Source organism: Centruroides sculpturatus, unplaced genomic scaffold, assembly GCF_000671375.1.
Source record: "Centruroides sculpturatus isolate CEXI.00-Female unplaced genomic scaffold, Cexi_2.0 scaffold697, whole genome shotgun sequence".
Taxonomy (NCBI): Eukaryota; Metazoa; Arthropoda; class Arachnida; order Scorpiones; family Buthidae; genus Centruroides; species Centruroides sculpturatus.
The window spans coordinates 336,853-355,413 of record NW_019385326.1 but is presented as its reverse complement, the minus strand read 5'-3'; the positions used below and the strand labels follow the sequence as shown (position 1 = coordinate 355,413).

General features: G+C 29.1%; 1 protein-coding gene across 15 annotated transcripts in view; it reads left to right on the top strand.

Moving 5' to 3' along the window:
• Nucleotides 1-18,149, top strand: part of LOC111637674 (FK506-binding protein 15-like) — a 66,294-nt gene extending 48,145 nt beyond the window's left edge. For 3 of the 15 annotated variants that reach the window (XM_023383237.1, XM_023383235.1, XM_023383233.1), the window contains one exon: nt 17,743-18,147. In XM_023383237.1, the coding sequence (XP_023239005.1) occupies nt 17,743-17,780 (38 nt within the window). In that variant the 3' untranslated portion in view covers nt 17,781-18,147. Of the gene's footprint in view, nt 1-5,105; nt 5,199-10,576; nt 10,692-10,863; nt 11,277-17,742 lie in introns of those variants that run through there. The other 12 variants (XR_002758728.1, XM_023383230.1, XM_023383231.1 and 9 more) reach the window with 11 other exon arrangements.
• Nucleotides 18,150-18,561: the final 412 nt, after the last annotated feature.

Genomic DNA, 18,561 nt, shown 5'->3' with positions numbered 1-18,561 from the left:
TCAGTTAACTTATTGGAATAAAAGTTACTTCAATTTTGGTCATGTATATGTATAGTATTAATGTCTGTTGGGGTTGTGGATGATGACTCCTGCTAGAAAGAAAGTTCTTGTTGCAGACAAGAAAAAGATCAGTTTTCAGTGGTAAAATGTTAAGTAGATATATTTAAATAACTTTAAGATAAAAAACATGGATTATTTCTTTTAGCTCATTTAAATTTTCTGCAGTAATTCTTTTGTCACATTAAATTTAATGCTTCCTGCTTCCTCGGTTTATCATCTTTTCACCATTGACTTAGTTTTGATGAGCGAGAAATAATCTGTGGAGCATAAATATAAAGTAAAGGAATGACTTAATTCTGTAATTGCATGTATTGCCAAAAATTTCCTAATTATTATTTAAAAATGAAATTTTGCATTGTAATACAGTAGATATTATCTCCCCTTTTCTCTGAAACTGAATTTAATATTAAATTTTATCATCCATTCTTTATTTTGTTTGAGAATTGGTCAAATACAATCAATTTACAAACATTTGAAATGCAGAAATAGTTTAAAAATATCATCACTTACCATCTCTGAGGTCATTATTGTCATCTTTTGGTTATTAATTTGAAACGAAATTTAATATTAGCCCTTCTCAACTCTGAACAATGATGATGATTTGCACAATGTGAAACCTTTAATGGAACTGCAATGATAAATGATGTATGAATAAGTTTGTGCTGGGATAACCTGTCGCAGACAGGTCATGTCAAACATTGAATTGTTTTACATACAGTATTTGTAATGGATTTATTCCTGAATTTAATTGTTACATCATGTATTTACAAGTTCTATTTAATAATGCATTGTCAGATTAATTACTATAATACAGTCTGAGTTGTAACTGAAATTTGAATTGCAAGTAGAACTGTTTAAAACTAAAAAATATATATAATGCCATTAGTATGAGATTTTGTATAAGCGAGAATGTAAAACAAGCAGGAATGCGATTCTATGCATTTTAAACCAAAAGAGAAAGCAGAATTTCAACTGTTACATGTAGAAAATATGAGCGTAAACATATAATTTGAATAAGACATTCTTTGTGATACAAACAAGATTTTCATATGTTTTTAAGAAAAAAACTTTACTGAAGACATTCTAGTAATAAGCTTTTTATTTTGGTTAAATGATGCATAAGAGATTACATTATTTTAACTCTAATGAATTTGTGTAACAACACAAAATTCACTCTTTTTTTTCTTTTACTTTTCTTCTTCTTTTTTATAAGTATCATAAATACGACATGATGTATGTGAAGTTGAATAATTTAACAAGTTCGTGCTTTCTTTTGCGTTATCACCGCATTACTTGTAATTTATTTAAAATTTTCGTGTTTACAAATTTTTATAAAAATAACTTTAATTACTATAATTTCACAATTTTCATAAATTAAATTTTAAATCTATTCTTTCTTGTGTAAGTATTTTTTCTAATGTTTAAACCATAAAAAATTCTGAAAAATGTTTTGTTATTTACAACTACTGTTGCGTTGGATAATTCATAGTCTTGGCATTAGCTCACTCAAGGAAATTGCGATGTAATATCACATTATTATGTACTATTCTGCCATCAAGTATACTATATGCAACAATTTATATTAACATACTCTATTATTAACTTCCATTAGATAGGCTCTATTATAGAATCATTCCAGGAAACCAGTGCATCAACATTTATGTAGTAAACTAAACTTCACCCATAACAAATGTACTTATGACATTATGATACAAGTTTTGCTCTATATTTTAATTAAAAATTATACACGACTATGTAATTTATTATATTAAATTAGTAATTAATGAACAAAAAGAAAAGTCGTTAAAAATTCTTTCGACGTCGGTGCATAACTTTTAAATGGTAGTTAGCTAAATGCCNAAATCGAACAGGAACCAAATAAATGCGATTCAAATCTTCGAACGTCAACGTTAATATCAAAAATAGAACACCACGCTCTTGTAGCGATGTCGTCAAAGCACGCGCAACCTGCGCTTGCAATAAAACCACATTACACCTAATTATGTGTGGGGTGTTCCTTCGTAGCAAAACTTCCATGCACTAGAGATGTTGACTGCGTCTCTGGAGTTAATACATGTATTGTTTAATCCCGCTTTATAAATTTCTAAGGTCTCCATGATTCTTAGTTGGTCAGTTCCATATTGATGACCTTCTGCCAGATATATCTGGAAGGTGCTAGATACCAGTTTGTTGATGTATACAAATGTGCCCTGATGCTTGGATGAATTTTGTCTTGGATGTGAAAATGCTTTCCTCTAAGTGGTTCTTTTAGTTGTTTGAAGAGATCAAAGTTACAGTGGCTTATGTCTGAGGAGTATGATAGATGTTTGAGATTGCCGCTGTGCTAGCATGTTTCTCACGGGAGCAGCAGTGTGACATCAAGCATTGTTGTGCAACGTAATCAGTGGACATATTCTGAAAATTTCTGCTGCATGATAGATCAAAGTGATGATCCAAGAAATATTGGTAATATGCAGTGGTAAGTAAGTCTTGTCTTGAGGAACTGCATGGTATAATAACATGCCTTGGTCATCATATGTCAGCATCACTTTCATGGATCTGGGTTCTTGGTGCAACTTCTTTGGCCAAGGAGAAGTTGGGTATCTCAAGCGGATTGTAATTTCAATTCGGGTTTGTCTAACCTTTCCCACGTTTTATCAATCGCGATGATCCTCTCAAGGAATGCACAACCTTCTTGGCTCTAACATTGCAAATGTTCATTTAGAAGCACATAGTTGTGACATTTCTGCACTACATTGAGATGACAAGGCATCCATTGTGCTGCAATTTTGTGGTACCCAAGCACTTCTTTCAACACATGCAACACCTTTGTTTGGCTTGTTCCTGCCTCTATGGCTATCTGTCTCACTGTCCATTGTCAATTCACCTGTATCAGCAGTTCAATTAACTGAGTGTGATGAGATTTGATTCTAGGATGACCAGAACTTGCCACATCATTCACACTATTAAAGACTTGGCAAAATGTTTTCTCACATCATACCACCATTTGATAAAATAATCCATCAGTGCTACATGCTTCTCACAATCCTTTGTAAGATTCTTTGGCATTTCCTTCACTTACCACCTCAATCTTTATCTATGTACGCTGTTCCTCCTTTAAAAACATTATATAGGGCAGTCTGGTTTAACACCATAAATTTAATGCTTTACACACATTTGTCTTTGACATGAACCAATCCTCTCATGCACTAAACACAACCTCCCATTATGCATTCTAGAATGAGCAATGATGTCACTATCTAATATTTACCTAGGAGACAGTGTATTGCCGCTACTTTCTTTACAACCCTTGTAAAATAAATTGAAAAAAAAATTATTAAATGCCATTTACTCAAGAATATTAAAGGTGATGAAAGTATTTCTATAACTTTGTGTCACACAGCATAAATTTACATGAACAATTATATATTTATAATTCTAAAAATATACTAATTGTTTTTGCTTTAAATTAAATAAACTTCTTCTAAAAGCCCTTTGAAAGTCTTGCAACATTGTGTTTAACAGTTGGAATAAAGGTGTGGATATCATTTCTAACAGATAATTATGTTTCAGTGCTTGTATTATTGTAGTAAGCTGCCAAAATATTCAGTCAATATTATTAATAAATTAATAATTACATTCAGTAAAATGTAAGATGAATCCTCATGGAAATGGGATAAATAATAATATAGTTTAAATCTTTCTTTTATATATATAAATTTATTTATATCTAAAATTGCATTGTTTTCAAGAAATCATCTTAAATAACAACTATAAATATTTTATAGATGTAGAAATGCCATCTTGATATTTCTGAGTATGTTTAATGAACTTGAAACAGTGCAAGAAAAAGATGCTTACAACATAAGTAAACATTCTTGAAATTGAATAAACTCGATGAGCAATTATTTGTGACATCATCACAATGCCGCGCTGCAATTTTTAATCATAATTTTTAAAATTAAAATATTTGCTCTCCACCTCAAATCATTAACTGTTTGCCCCTGTACATCATACTTTTCTGTTAGCAGTAGGGTCATGCTGGTTATCTATCTAACACCTTTCAGGAAACTTTTTGAATTGAAATAATGTGACTTCCAGTTTGCATCAGAAGTTCATACATAATCAAAGCCTCCTGCCCCTAAGGTTTTCATATCTGGTCTCATCTTTCATCTATCTAACTTCATTCTTGAGAGTAAGGAAAAACAGACTGATAGACAACAGTAGGAATTTATAGGTCTACAATTTTTTCAAATTTCAGCCCAATGGAAAATGGAGCTGCATTCTTTTGAATGTTAAAAAATTCTTTGTTTATTGCATAACTTTTTTATAAATGCAATTAAATGATAAGGTTGAAAGTTTAGAAGTTAACTTTGTTGTGCAAAAATTAAATTTTATTTATCTGAATTGTTTGCCTATTAAATAAACAAACACTTACTTCACTTACTTTTTACATCAATTAATGGACATGCTATATATTTACATTACTTACAGAAAAATTATAATCTTTTCATCATCTTTTATGTTAAAAGTGCAAAGTTAATTGAAAGTAGCACAAAAAGTTTGGTGATGCTGCAAGTTAGATTTCAAGATGTAAACTGGCAGTGCAGCAAGCAATTTTGGCTTGAGTTATCCAAAGTATTTGCAAATAAATAAAATTTAAAGTTCAGATGTTAATTAATAAAGATGATTTCTTGAAAATAAACATATTTTCAATATTTTGAAGATAACAAGTATTGAATATATGTATTTATTGATCTTTATTATAGATAATTGCCTAACAGATATTATTTTATTAATTAGGGTTTCCATTTTAATATAAAAACAGTAATTTATAAAAGTGCAATTAAAGTTCAAATTTTCTAGTACATATTATTCATGCAATATAATTTTTAGAAAAAATTTAAATAGAAAATAATGGGTATGAGCAGAAAAATGGAAGCTCTAATGCAGGATCAGAACATTCATTAAAGATGGTATTAATTAATTTAATTACAAATTGCAAAATATAATAGAAATTCAGATTTCTCCTGTCTTTTTGACAGGCCCAGACACAACATTCTGCCTCCCCTGATAATTCAGATAGTGGGGAGGACACCTCTTCCAAGCAATATCTCTTTTTTGACAACAAATCCAAGGTAATAACAAGAAAAACTTCTAAATGAAAAAAATATTATAAGCGAGAATACTTATCTTTCTCTTATTCTTGCATGATAATACTTGTTATGATATATAAATGAATATTTTCAAATGTATTTATCCCCTTAACTGTTATGGAATAACACCTGCAATACTTAGTGAGAATGAGCAAGTTATTTTCTTTTAATTTGGTATCTAATATTTTTTTATATATCTTGCATACACTAATCAATAAATAAGTCAGTTAAATCAGCTTTTCAAGTAATAAAATTAGAGTTAATTTCTAAAATTAAACAACAAAACTGAATTTTAAGGTTCATTTTATTTTAGTAATGTCCAAAGTGTAGAATACAAAGTTAAATATTCATTAGAAACATGTAAATATTACATTACTAGGACGTGCACTACAAATTGAATGTGAATAAATTGATTAAAATCACTTTGTTGTTGAAATAAGTCTCAAATATAGTCTGCAGAAGGTTTTTTTAAGAAGCAATTCTCAATTTTATTATTTTCAATGAAAAGTTTTACTTAAAAGTAATCAGCTTGATGATTGAACAGTGTAGATAATTCCAATTATATGGTTTACAAGATAATAGTTGGTTCTTACTGAATAATATGAGGCCAGACAGCATGAGTTACCAGTTCATTCTCAATGCTCGACTGGTCAAACATCAAATAAAGAGAATGGATGATGAATTAAGAACATTCAGCCATAAAACATAGCCAATCAGATTGTAATAACCGTCCTGTGTAAGGAGCAGTTATCAGCAACTCCGTGTCAGAGAAATAATACAGCTGAAGGAATGGTTTTACATATTACATGATAGGTAACTACAGTAGAACCCCTCTAGTCCGTCACTCCAGTTAATCCGATCGTGGTCGGAGTCGAGAAACTTGTCCCAACTCGTTCATGACTCACCGTCCGTGGCATTTTTCTGTGTTCATTACAGTATATGTTTTACATTGTGTGTACATGTACAGTTTTGTGTGTGTTTTCAACATGTCAGGAGTGAAACGTAAACACGTTACTCTTTCATTAAATGAAAAATTAGCAGTGCTACAAAGACTGGACAAAGGGGAAGATTGTTTATTTTACTTTTTTCTGATAATCCGACCTTTTTTGCGTTCCGACCATACCCCCAGTCCCAAAGGTGACGGATTAGAGGGGTTCTACTGTATAGTGTTTGGGTAAAATATTATAGGCAGAACAGTAAAACTTCAAAACCAACAATGTTTGGGACTAGGAATATAACAGATCTATGAGAAAATGGTTAGTGGAAGTTTTTAAAAAATTTATTTATACAACTTTAAAAATGTGCACATCATATATATTTTTTAATGTAAACATATGTTGTTGACAAAACAAGTGTCGTAAAACACAAGTTCAAACATATATTCAAGTTTGTTTTCCTAGTCTTCACAGAAACATTGAAAATTTTACATGAAATTACCACTTATTTCTTCCTGCATTTTAAATCAGCAGTGCACTCTGAGAGCATAATTTCAAAATTAACGTGGCTAATTATGGTTATGTATCTGTTTTCAACTTCCTTACTTCATCACCCATCCACAATGATTACTTAAAATCAATGAAAAATATAATGAAGAACTAGTATAAAGTGATAAGGAATTAGCAGCTGCTGCACTTACTTTTTTTTTGTCATTTCTCAGATGCACTCCAGTGACATGATGGTTAACAGAAACTGGTGGCATGAATTGTAACCATATGGTAAATAGGAGTTGCAGGTCTGAGTCCCACTCTGGATCAATCTTTTCTTCCAGAATATTCAAATTTAAGTCTGATTATTAAATTTAATACAAGGTGGCAGCTCAAGCATTTGCCTCTTTAAACCAATTTATATAGAATTTGTATATTTAATCAGCCAGAATGTGGGCCTATAATAAATCCGGCTCCATTATTTAATTGTTAATATGATTCAGACTTTGTTTCATCTATGATTAATGAACTATTGATACATTGATAAAATAATTATTTTTTAAATATCACCCTTCTAAAAACTCCTGTACACAGGCCTGACAAGAAGTAACATCCTTAATAAGGAATATATTCCTGAGTTTACATTGTTCAATCATTAAACTTACGAAGTTTAGTCATTTGGAAAATTTGTAATAATTTTTGAAATTTAATATAATTACTTACAATATTTATACTCAAAACCTACAAAAAGTAGAATTTCTATAAATTTTAACTTTAATAAGCTTTTAAACAGCTGTATACATTCAGATATCTAGATAAACGATAATCCATAATAAAAGTAGAGAGTAAGGGTGCAAATTATAGTTTGATACGTTGCTGTCGAGCACATTTTTGTTGGCTGGTCTTTTGTCAAATGAGAGAAGCAGCCGTTTAAAACTGTTTAAATGGAAGCACTACTCATGGAACTAATTCCATTTTGGGGGGAGAGAATGCAGTTTTGAAAGAGCAGGCTCCATTTTGGTTTTCTTAAACCAAATGGAATGAAAGAATTAAGAGTTAATGGAAGACATTAATATTTATTTTTCTGTGTATTTATCTGTTAATTTTCTTAATTAATAAATTGACAATTTTCTTAATTTTGAGTTTCTATCTGTGATGATATAATTGTAACCTCTTGGAAGTCAAGACCCAGGCCACTTAAATATTTTAATATTTTTTTGTTTTTTAATTCATTCGGGACTTGAAAAAGCATTTGTCTATTTTAAACAAATATAAAATTTGGCAAATATTTTGTAATAAATGTTTTGAGAACCTGTAAATGTGAAGCCTGGTCAAAAAGGCTCTTATGGCTTCATCTGATATGGTCCGTTTTTTAATAAAAAATTATTTAGTTAGGTCTTAATTTGTAAAGAAAAAGTTAAAACTTTGTAATAAGCACAGTAAGCCTATAGCATAATTAATAATCTAGCAAGTTTGTATATTAATATCAGTGCGAGGGATGGAAAAAATATAAGCACTGCTGATCATTTTTCATTCACATATCTATTCTAATTGGCAAACTAGCTCACAAATGAAATGAAATGTGAAAGTTTTCAGCTGAATTATAAATAGCAAAATTACCCTGGTTGAAGAGGAATTACGTACAGAAAGTGATCTTTCTCGCTTCCATGATTATATATAAACCAGTATCCTTTCAGATATATTTTGATGTAATCATAATATTTATCTTTAATATATTAAAATGTTTTAATTTAAGAAATTGTTTTAAAAAAACCAAATGTATTCTTTTAATACACATCTGAAGATAGGAATGGATCTACGTATCAGTTAATTTATCTGATGCCAATGGATGAAAACCAATGATTTTTTTTCTAAAATTAAAGTTCATAAAAAAAATAATTTCCTGCTTATGATTTGCAGATGCAACTTTTTGACAACAAATAAGTTTGTCATATTTCCAAAAGCTTTTTTCATGTTGACAATGGAGAAGAAAATTCTTCTTCACCGTCAACATGGAAAATGCTTTTATCATAGGTTGATAACATGCAACAATTATCAGTTATCAGTGCTTTAAATGTTAGTTGGTTTAATTTGTGTTTGTAGCACCATTAGTTTTTCTTTCTGTTCTGTCCCATGGATGTTAAGAGGTCCCTTTTTTTCTTTACACATTTAGTTTGTCCACACCCAAAATGTGACAGCCAGGTGGTTGGGGACGAGCTTAGCATATTCGAGACAGACCACCCATAAAAAATTCCTGTTTGCTTAGATTTTCTGTTTGATCTCAGAGCAATAAGCTGTCATCTCAACCAGCTTCAGCCATCCAGTACCAGCAGTACCATAGCTTAAATTATTGGCATTTCTCACTTGCAAACAACACTAGGGCAGGCAAGCATATTATTTATCATTATTACTAATTAATAAGCCTGCAAATTATATAAATTTTTAATATGTCCTTTCAGTGTCAAGATTAACAAACCAGAATTTTACAAATTGTCATCTTATTTATTTTTCTGCTTAATGTTGCCTATATTGATTAATATCTGAATGATGATTCCCAAAGTGTTTGAAATTGGCAGATTACACTATATTTCATTTAAAGCACAAATTCTTTAATAAACCTTTCTTGCAGATTATTTATTGTATATGTTTTGTACTTCAGTAACAATAAAAGATTTTTTTATCTATAAACAGTATCAGTAGCTCTGTTTGATATGATTAAATTCAAACATTTTTTAAAACTATTTATTTTTCTGCTCTAATGAATTTTTTTTTATTCTCCTTCAAATTAGGATCTCCCATATTTGTCCTTTTATAACATTTTTGCTTGTACTGTATAGTATATTAGTAATTTATTTAAATACTTTTTCTGATTTAAACCAGTGGTTCTCAATCTATGAAGCCACAGAACACAATTTGTATACTTTTTTATGTGGAACATTAGCATCAGTATATTCAAAACACCATAAGCAATTCTGTGTTTACCATTCTCACAAAACACTGAAGCAATAAAACTATTGCTTCAGTGTTTTGTAAGAATGGTAAACACAGAATTGTTTAATTAAACATTATTTCATTGAATAAAATAGAAATATGGAACTGCTATGAATAAAGTAATATATTGTAGTACATTTTAAAGTGTTTATTGCAAATTTATTAGAGTCTTTATTTGCAGAATACAGGTCAAGAACCACTGATCTAAACTAATAATTATGATTTGTATGTGTAAAAACTGTTTAAAAAATCTTCAGGTTTGGAAAGTTCAGTCAACATACAGAAAGCACAATCACTTAATTGATAAATGTTCTTATTGTTTTAAATATGGTAATAATATCAGAGGATAAAAAAATAATGTGATTTTTACATGCTATATTAATTTTAATGTTTTTTTATGTAAAATAATTAAGTTAAACACTCAAGGTTTAAATCTTTTAAATGATGATAATACATACCATTACTTACTTGTATGACTTTCTCCTACATTTATAACTATTATGAAATTTTGTTTATGTTTATTTTACTTATTTTGCCTCATACAAATAAAATAAAATACTGTTTACATAAATGATTTGACTTAAAGTAGTGGCGAGATTGAAAAATCTTTAAATGAATGACTACTTGTACTGTCTTGAATGGTGAAACCTGGAATAATAAAAAAATAATAATAATGAAGAAATACAGTATTCATAACAAAATAAAAACCATAAAATTTTAGATTTATATAAAATTATATTTTAATTTTGAAAATTGATAAGAAGATACAACTGTTCTAAAATATATAATTAATAAATACATTAAAAGATTTGTTATGAATATTTAAATCCAAAAATATTTTTATATTGCTCATTCTTGCCAAATTTTGCATACATCTAACAAAGAATAATTTACTAACACCAATCTAGAAACTGAGTAGCTCCTTTTTTTTGGCCTTGCTTGCAGCTTTTCCTTCGAGTGACTACACTCTTACTCCACGATCCCATGTGGAGATCTGCAGTTAGGGCCGCATTGTGTCTCTTTGTGCTCGGAATAATCATCTTGTGGCTCTAGTGTGATGGTTAGTGGTATCCCTCTTCCATCTCCTTATACTCCCGTCGTAATCGCTGTACTAATATGCTAACAATCTCAATTAGCTTATTTTTTTCTCAAAGATAAAGCTAAATAAACTAAGTTTAATTAATTTTTAAGAGAAATGTTTCATTAATAATAGATACTTCTTTTCATTCTAGTCTTGGATACCTCAACCGCCTCCGCCGCCACTTTTTGATGACGACGATGAAGACGAAGACGATTGGTTAAAGTGATTAAAGTAGATATTTTAGTAAATGAGCTAAAACTTATGTTTAAATCTATTCTCAGAGGGATGATGATTGGTGAAAATGGACAAATCGTGAATTCCAAACACTCCAGTATGTTTAATTTCTCTCTTGTGAATTTAGTTGAAATGATTTTTACAGATTTATACTTACTCATCTAATATAGTATACTTTGTATAGAGAGCTATTCTTTCTAATTATAAATGAATATTGATCATGTATAATGTATTCAATATATTGATATTTATTATGTCTATAAATAAAGAATATACAAATAATTTGCTTATATATATTTGCATTTTGTAGTTGCATTTTGTTAGGATCTTTAATATACCATACAGAGATTATGTAAATTTTATTCATATTTCTATTTATAGATTAATATTAATCCAATTATTTGTTATAATATAAAATCTGAAGCTGATTAATTACATTCTGATCCATTTAATAATTAAATTAGTGCTTGGATTTACACAAGTTAAAAAAGCTACAGTTCAGAGCAGTATTTTTCAACCCTTTTCTAATAGTAGCATCCCCAACTTTGGTTTTTTTTTTTTTTTTTTTTTGCAGAACCACTATTGCTTTATCAATTATGAAGAGTTATTACACTTTTTGTACTTTTATAAAACATGTAAGAAGTGTAACAGCACTGCTCAGCACTATTTCATGGAACTTGAGAAGTGTTGTTGCAGCACCTCAATTGGAAACCACTAGTTTAGGTCCTCTTGTTAGGAGAGTATAGTTTGGGGCCTGTTGTTAGGAGAGTATAGTTTGGGGCCTGTTGTTAGGAGCCTTGGTATGTTAGGTGGAAATTTAGTGAAATGTCCCATTGGCCAGTTTTCTAACACAAGCAGAGCTACAAGATTTCTTACAAGATCATAATGAACAAGTTTCATCGGACACATAAGAGAAGTGATTATGCATTAAGATATAAAATACATACTATATAAACAAAACAGCACAGATCACATGTTCCAAGTTCCATAAAAAAATATCAGATTTTCTTGAATATAGATCCTAAATTAAGTTATAGCATAATAACCTTAAATTGTGATAAGTTGTTTATGTAATTAAACAGAATATTCGATTAATGCCTACTATTCACATCATGAGAATCCTTATTTACAACACAAATAAAACCTGTTAATATGAGAAAATATTTTATCTATGCAGGCCTCGGAGTCGCTCACTTTTCTCACTTGTACTCACTTTTCTGAAGTATGCTCACTTTTCTCACTTTTCAGGTCATTTTNCTTAAACCAAATGGAATGAAAGAATTAAGAGTTAATGGAAGACATTAATATTTATTTTTCTGTGTATTTATCTGTTAATTTTCTTAATTAATAAATTGACAATTTTCTTAATTTTGAGTTTCTATCTGTGATGATATAATTGTAACCTCTTGGAAGTCAAAAAATTAAACAACAAAACTGAATTTTAAGGTTCATTTTATTTTAGTAATGTCCAAAGTGTAGAATACAAAGTTAAATATTCATTAGAAACATGTAAATATTACATTACTAGGACGTGCACTACAAATTGAATGTGAATAAATTGATTAAAATCACTTTGTTGTTGAAATAAGTCTCAAATATAGTCTGCAGAAGGTTTTTTTAAGAAGCAATTCTCAATTTTATTATTTTCAATGAAAAGTTTTACTTAAAAGTAATCAGCTTGATGATTGAACAGTGTAGATAATTCCAATTATATGGTTTACAAGATAATAGTTGGTTCTTACTGAATAATATGAGGCCAGACAGCATGAGTTACCAGTTCATTCTCAATGCTCGACTGGTCAAACATCAAATAAAGAGAATGGATGATGAATTAAGAACATTCAGCCATAAAACATAGCCAATCAGATTGTAATAACCGTCCTGTGTAAGGAGCAGTTATCAGCAACTCCGTGTCAGAGAAATAATACAGCTGAAGGAATGGTTTTACATATTACATGATAGGTAACTACAGTAGAACCCCTCTAGTCCGTCACTCCAGTTAATCCGATCGTGGTCGGAGTCGAGAAACTTGTCCCAACTCGTTCATGACTCACCGTCCGTGGCATTTTTCTGTGTTCATTACAGTATATGTTTTACATTGTGTGTACATGTACAGTTTTGTGTGTGTTTTCAACATGTCAGGAGTGAAACGTAAACACGTTACTCTTTCATTAAATGAAAAATTAGCAGTGCTACAAAGACTGGACAAAGGGGAAGATTGTTTATTTTACTTTTTTCTGATAATCCGACCTTTTTTGCGTTCCGACCATACCCCCAGTCCCAAAGGTGACGGATTAGAGGGGTTCTACTGTATAGTGTTTGGGTAAAATATTATAGGCAGAACAGTAAAACTTCAAAACCAACAATGTTTGGGACTAGGAATATAACAGATCTATGAGAAAATGGTTAGTGGAAGTTTTTAAAAAATTTATTTATACAACTTTAAAAATGTGCACATCATATATATTTTTTAATGTAAACATATGTTGTTGACAAAACAAGTGTCGTAAAACACAAGTTCAAACATATATTCAAGTTTGTTTTCCTAGTCTTCACAGAAACATTGAAAATTTTACATGAAATTACCACTTATTTCTTCCTGCATTTTAAATCAGCAGTGCACTCTGAGAGCATAATTTCAAAATTAACGTGGCTAATTATGGTTATGTATCTGTTTTCAACTTCCTTACTTCATCACCCATCCACAATGATTACTTAAAATCAATGAAAAATATAATGAAGAACTAGTATAAAGTGATAAGGAATTAGCAGCTGCTGCACTTACTTTTTTTTTGTCATTTCTCAGATGCACTCCAGTGACATGATGGTTAACAGAAACTGGTGGCATGAATTGTAACCATATGGTAAATAGGAGTTGCAGGTCTGAGTCCCACTCTGGATCAATCTTTTCTTCCAGAATATTCAAATTTAAGTCTGATTATTAAATTTAATACAAGGTGGCAGCTCAAGCATTTGCCTCTTTAAACCAATTTATATAGAATTTGTATATTTAATCAGCCAGAATGTGGGCCTATAATAAATCCGGCTCCATTATTTAATTGTTAATATGATTCAGACTTTGTTTCATCTATGATTAATGAACTATTGATACATTGATAAAATAATTATTTTTTAAATATCACCCTTCTAAAAACTCCTGTACACAGGCCTGACAAGAAGTAACATCCTTAATAAGGACTATATTCCTGAGTTTACATTGTTCAATCATTAAACTTACGAAGTTTAGTCATTTGGAAAATTTGTAATAATTTTTGAAATTTAATATAATTACTTACAATATTTATACTCAAAACCTACAAAAAGTAGAATTTCTATAAATTTTAACTTTAATAAGCTTTTAAACAGCTGTATACATTCAGATATCTAGATAAACGATAATCCATAATAAAAGTAGAGAGTAAGGGTGCAAATTATAGTTTGATACGTTGCTGTCGAGCACATTTTTGTTGGCTGGTCTTTTGTCAAATGAGAGAAGCAGCCGTTTAAAACTGTTTAAATGGAAGCACTACTCATGGAACTAATTCCATTTTGGGGGGAGAGAATGCAGTTTTGAAAGAGCAGGCTCCATTTTGGTTTTCTTAAACCAAATGGAATGAAAGAATTAAGAGTTAATGGAAGACATTAATATTTATTTTTCTGTGTATTTATCTGTTAATTTTCTTAATTAATAAATTGACAATTTTCTTAATTTTGAGTTTCTATCTGTGATGATATAATTGTAACCTCTTGGAAGTCAAGACCCAGGCCACTTAAATATTTTAATATTTTTTTGTTTTTTAATTCATTCGGGACTTGAAAAAGCATTTGTCTATTTTAAACAAATATAAAATTTGGCAAATATTTTGTAATAAATGTTTTGAGAACCTGTAAATGTGAAGCCTGGTCAAAAAGGCTCTTATGGCTTCATCTGATATGGTCCGTTTTTTAATAAAAAATTATTTAGTTAGGTCTTAATTTGTAAAGAAAAAGTTAAAACTTTGTAATAAGCACAGTAAGCCTATAGCATAATTAATAATCTAGCAAGTTTGTATATTAATATCAGTGCGAGGGATGGAAAAAATATAAGCACTGCTGATCATTTTTCATTCACATATCTATTCTAATTGGCAAACTAGCTCACAAATGAAATGAAATGTGAAAGTTTTCAGCTGAATTATAAATAGCAAAATTACCCTGGTTGAAGAGGAATTACGTACAGAAAGTGATCTTTCTCGCTTCCATGATTATATATAAACCAGTATCCTTTCAGATATATTTTGATGTAATCATAATATTTATCTTTAATATATTAAAATGTTTTAATTTAAGAAATTGTTTTAAAAAAACCAAATGTATTCTTTTAATACACATCTGAAGATAGGAATGGATCTACGTATCAGTTAATTTATCTGATGCCAATGGATGAAAACCAATGATTTTTTTTCTAAAATTAAAGTTCATAAAAAAAATAATTTCCTGCTTATGATTTGCAGATGCAACTTTTTGACAACAAATAAGTTTGTCATATTTCCAAAAGCTTTTTTCATGTTGACAATGGAGAAGAAAATTCTTCTTCACCGTCAACATGGAAAATGCTTTTATCATAGGTTGATAACATGCAACAATTATCAGTTATCAGTGCTTTAAATGTTAGTTGGTTTAATTTGTGTTTGTAGCACCATTAGTTTTTCTTTCTGTTCTGTCCCATGGATGTTAAGAGGTCCCTTTTTTTCTTTACACATTGAGTTTGTCCACACCCAAAATGTGACAGCCAGGTGGTTGGGGACGAGCTTAGCATATTCGAGACAGACCACCCATAAAAAATTCCTGTTTGCTTAGATTTTCTGTTTGATCTCAGAGCAATAAGCTGTCATCTCAACCAGCTTCAGCCATCCAGTACCAGCAGTACCATAGCTTAAATTATTGGCATTTCTCACTTGCAAACAACACTAGGGCAGGCAAGCATATTATTTATCATTATTACTAATTAATAAGCCTGCAAATTATATAAATTTTTAATATGTCCTTTCAGTGTCAAGATTAACAAACCAGAATTTTACAAATTGTCATCTTATTTATTTTTCTGCTTAATGTTGCCTATATTGATTAATATCTGAATGATGATTCCCAAAGTGTTTGAAATTGGCAGATTACACTATATTTCATTTAAAGCACAAATTCTTTAATAAACCTTTCTTGCAGATTATTTATTGTATATGTTTTGTACTTCAGTAACAATAAAAGATTTTTTTATCTATAAACAGTATCAGTAGCTCTGTTTGATATGATTAAATTCAAACATTTTTTAAAACTATTTATTTTTCTGCTCTAATGAATTTTTTTTTATTCTCCTTCAAATTAGGATCTCCCATATTTGTCCTTTTATAACATTTTTGCTTGTACTGTATAGTATATTAGTAATTTATTTAAATACTTTTTCTGATTTAAACCAGTGGTTCTCAATCTATGAAGCCACAGAACACAATTTGTATACTTTTTTATGTGGAACATTAGCATCAGTATATTCAAAACACCATAAGCAATTCTGTGTTTACCATTCTCACAAAACACTGAAGCAATAAAACTATTGCTTCAGTGTTTTGTAAGAATGGTAAACACAGAATTGTTTAATTAAACATTATTTCATTGAATAAAATAGAAATATGGAACTGCTATGAATAAAGTAATATATTGTAGTACATTTTAAAGTGTTTATTGCAAATTTATTAGAGTCTTTATTTGCAGAATACAGGTCAAGAACCACTGATCTAAACTAATAATTATGATTTGTATGTGTAAAAACTGTTTAAAAAATCTTCAGGTTTGGAAAGTTCAGTCAACATACAGAAAGCACAATCACTTAATTGATAAATGTTCTTATTGTTTTAAATATGGTAATAATATCAGAGGATAAAAAAATAATGTGATTTTTACATGCTATATTAATTTTAATGTTTTTTTATGTAAAATAATTAAGTTAAACACTCAAGGTTTAAATCTTTTAAATGATGATAATACATACCATTACTTACTTGTATGACTTTCTCCTACATTTATAACTATTATGAAATTTTGTTTATGTTTATTTTACTTATTTTGCTTCATACAAATAAAATAAAATACTGTTTACATAAATGATTTGACTTAAAGTAGTGGCGAGATTGAAAAATCTTTAAATGAATGACTACTTGTACTGTCTTGAATGGTGAAACCTGGAATAATAAAAAAATAATAATAATGAAGAAATACAGTATTCATAACAAAATAAAAACCATAAAATTTTAGATTTATATAAAATTATATTTTAATTTTGAAAATTGATAAGAAGATACAACTGTTCTAAAATATATAATTAATAAATACATTAAAAGATTTGTTATGAATATTTAAATCCAAAAATATTTTTATATTGCTCATTCTTGCCAAATTTTGCATACATCTAACAAAGAATAATTTACTAACACCAATCTAGAAACTGAGTAGCTCCTTTTTTTTGGCCTTGCTTGCAGCTTTTCCTTCGAGTGACTACACTCTTACTCCACGATCCCATGTGGAGATCTGCAGTTAGGGCCGCATTGTGTCTCTTTGTGCTCGGAATAATCATCTTGTGGCTCTAGTGTGATGGTTAGTGGTATCCCTCTTCCATCTCCTTATACTCCCGTCGTAATCGCTGTACTAATATGCTAACAATCTCAATTAGCTTATTTTTTTCTCAAAGATAAAGCTAAATAAACTAAGTTTAATTAATTTTTAAGAGAAATGTTTCATTAATAATAGATACTTCTTTTCATTCTAGTCTTGGATACCTCAACCGCCTCCACCGCCACTTTTTGATGACGACGATGAAGACGAAGACGATTGGTTAAAGTGATTAAAGTAGATATTTTAGTAAATGAGCTAAAACTTATGTTTAAATCTATTCTCAGAGGGATGATGATTGGTGAAATTGGACAAATCGTGAATTCCAAACACTCCAGTATGTTTAATTTCTCTCTTGTGAATTTAGTTGAAATGATTTTTACAGATTTATACTTACTCATCTAATATAGTATACTTTGTATAGAGAGCTATTCTTTCTAATTATAAATGAATATTGATCATGTATAATGTATTCAATATATTGATATTTATTATGTCTATAAATAAAGAATATACAAATAATTTGCTTATATATATTTGCATTTTGTAGTTGCATTTTGTTAGGATCTTTAATATACCATACAGAGATTATGTAAATTTTATTCATATTTCTATTTATAGATTAATATTAATCCAATTATTTGTTATAATATAAAATCTGAAGCTGATTAATTACATTCTGATCCATTTAATAATTAAATTAGTGCTTGGATTTACACAAGTTAAAAAAGCTACAGTTCAGAGCAGTATTTTTCAACCCTTTTCTAATAGTAGCATCCCCAACTTTGGTTTTTTTTTTTTTTTTTTTTTTTTTTTTTTTTTTTTTTTTTTTTTTTTTTTTTTTTTTTTTTTTTTTTTTTTTTTTTTTTTTTTTTTTTTTTTTTTTTTTTTTTTTTTTTTTTTTTTTTTTTTTTTTTTTTTTTTTTTTTTTTTTTTTTTTTTTTTTTTTTTTTTTTTTTTTTTTTTTTTTTTTTTT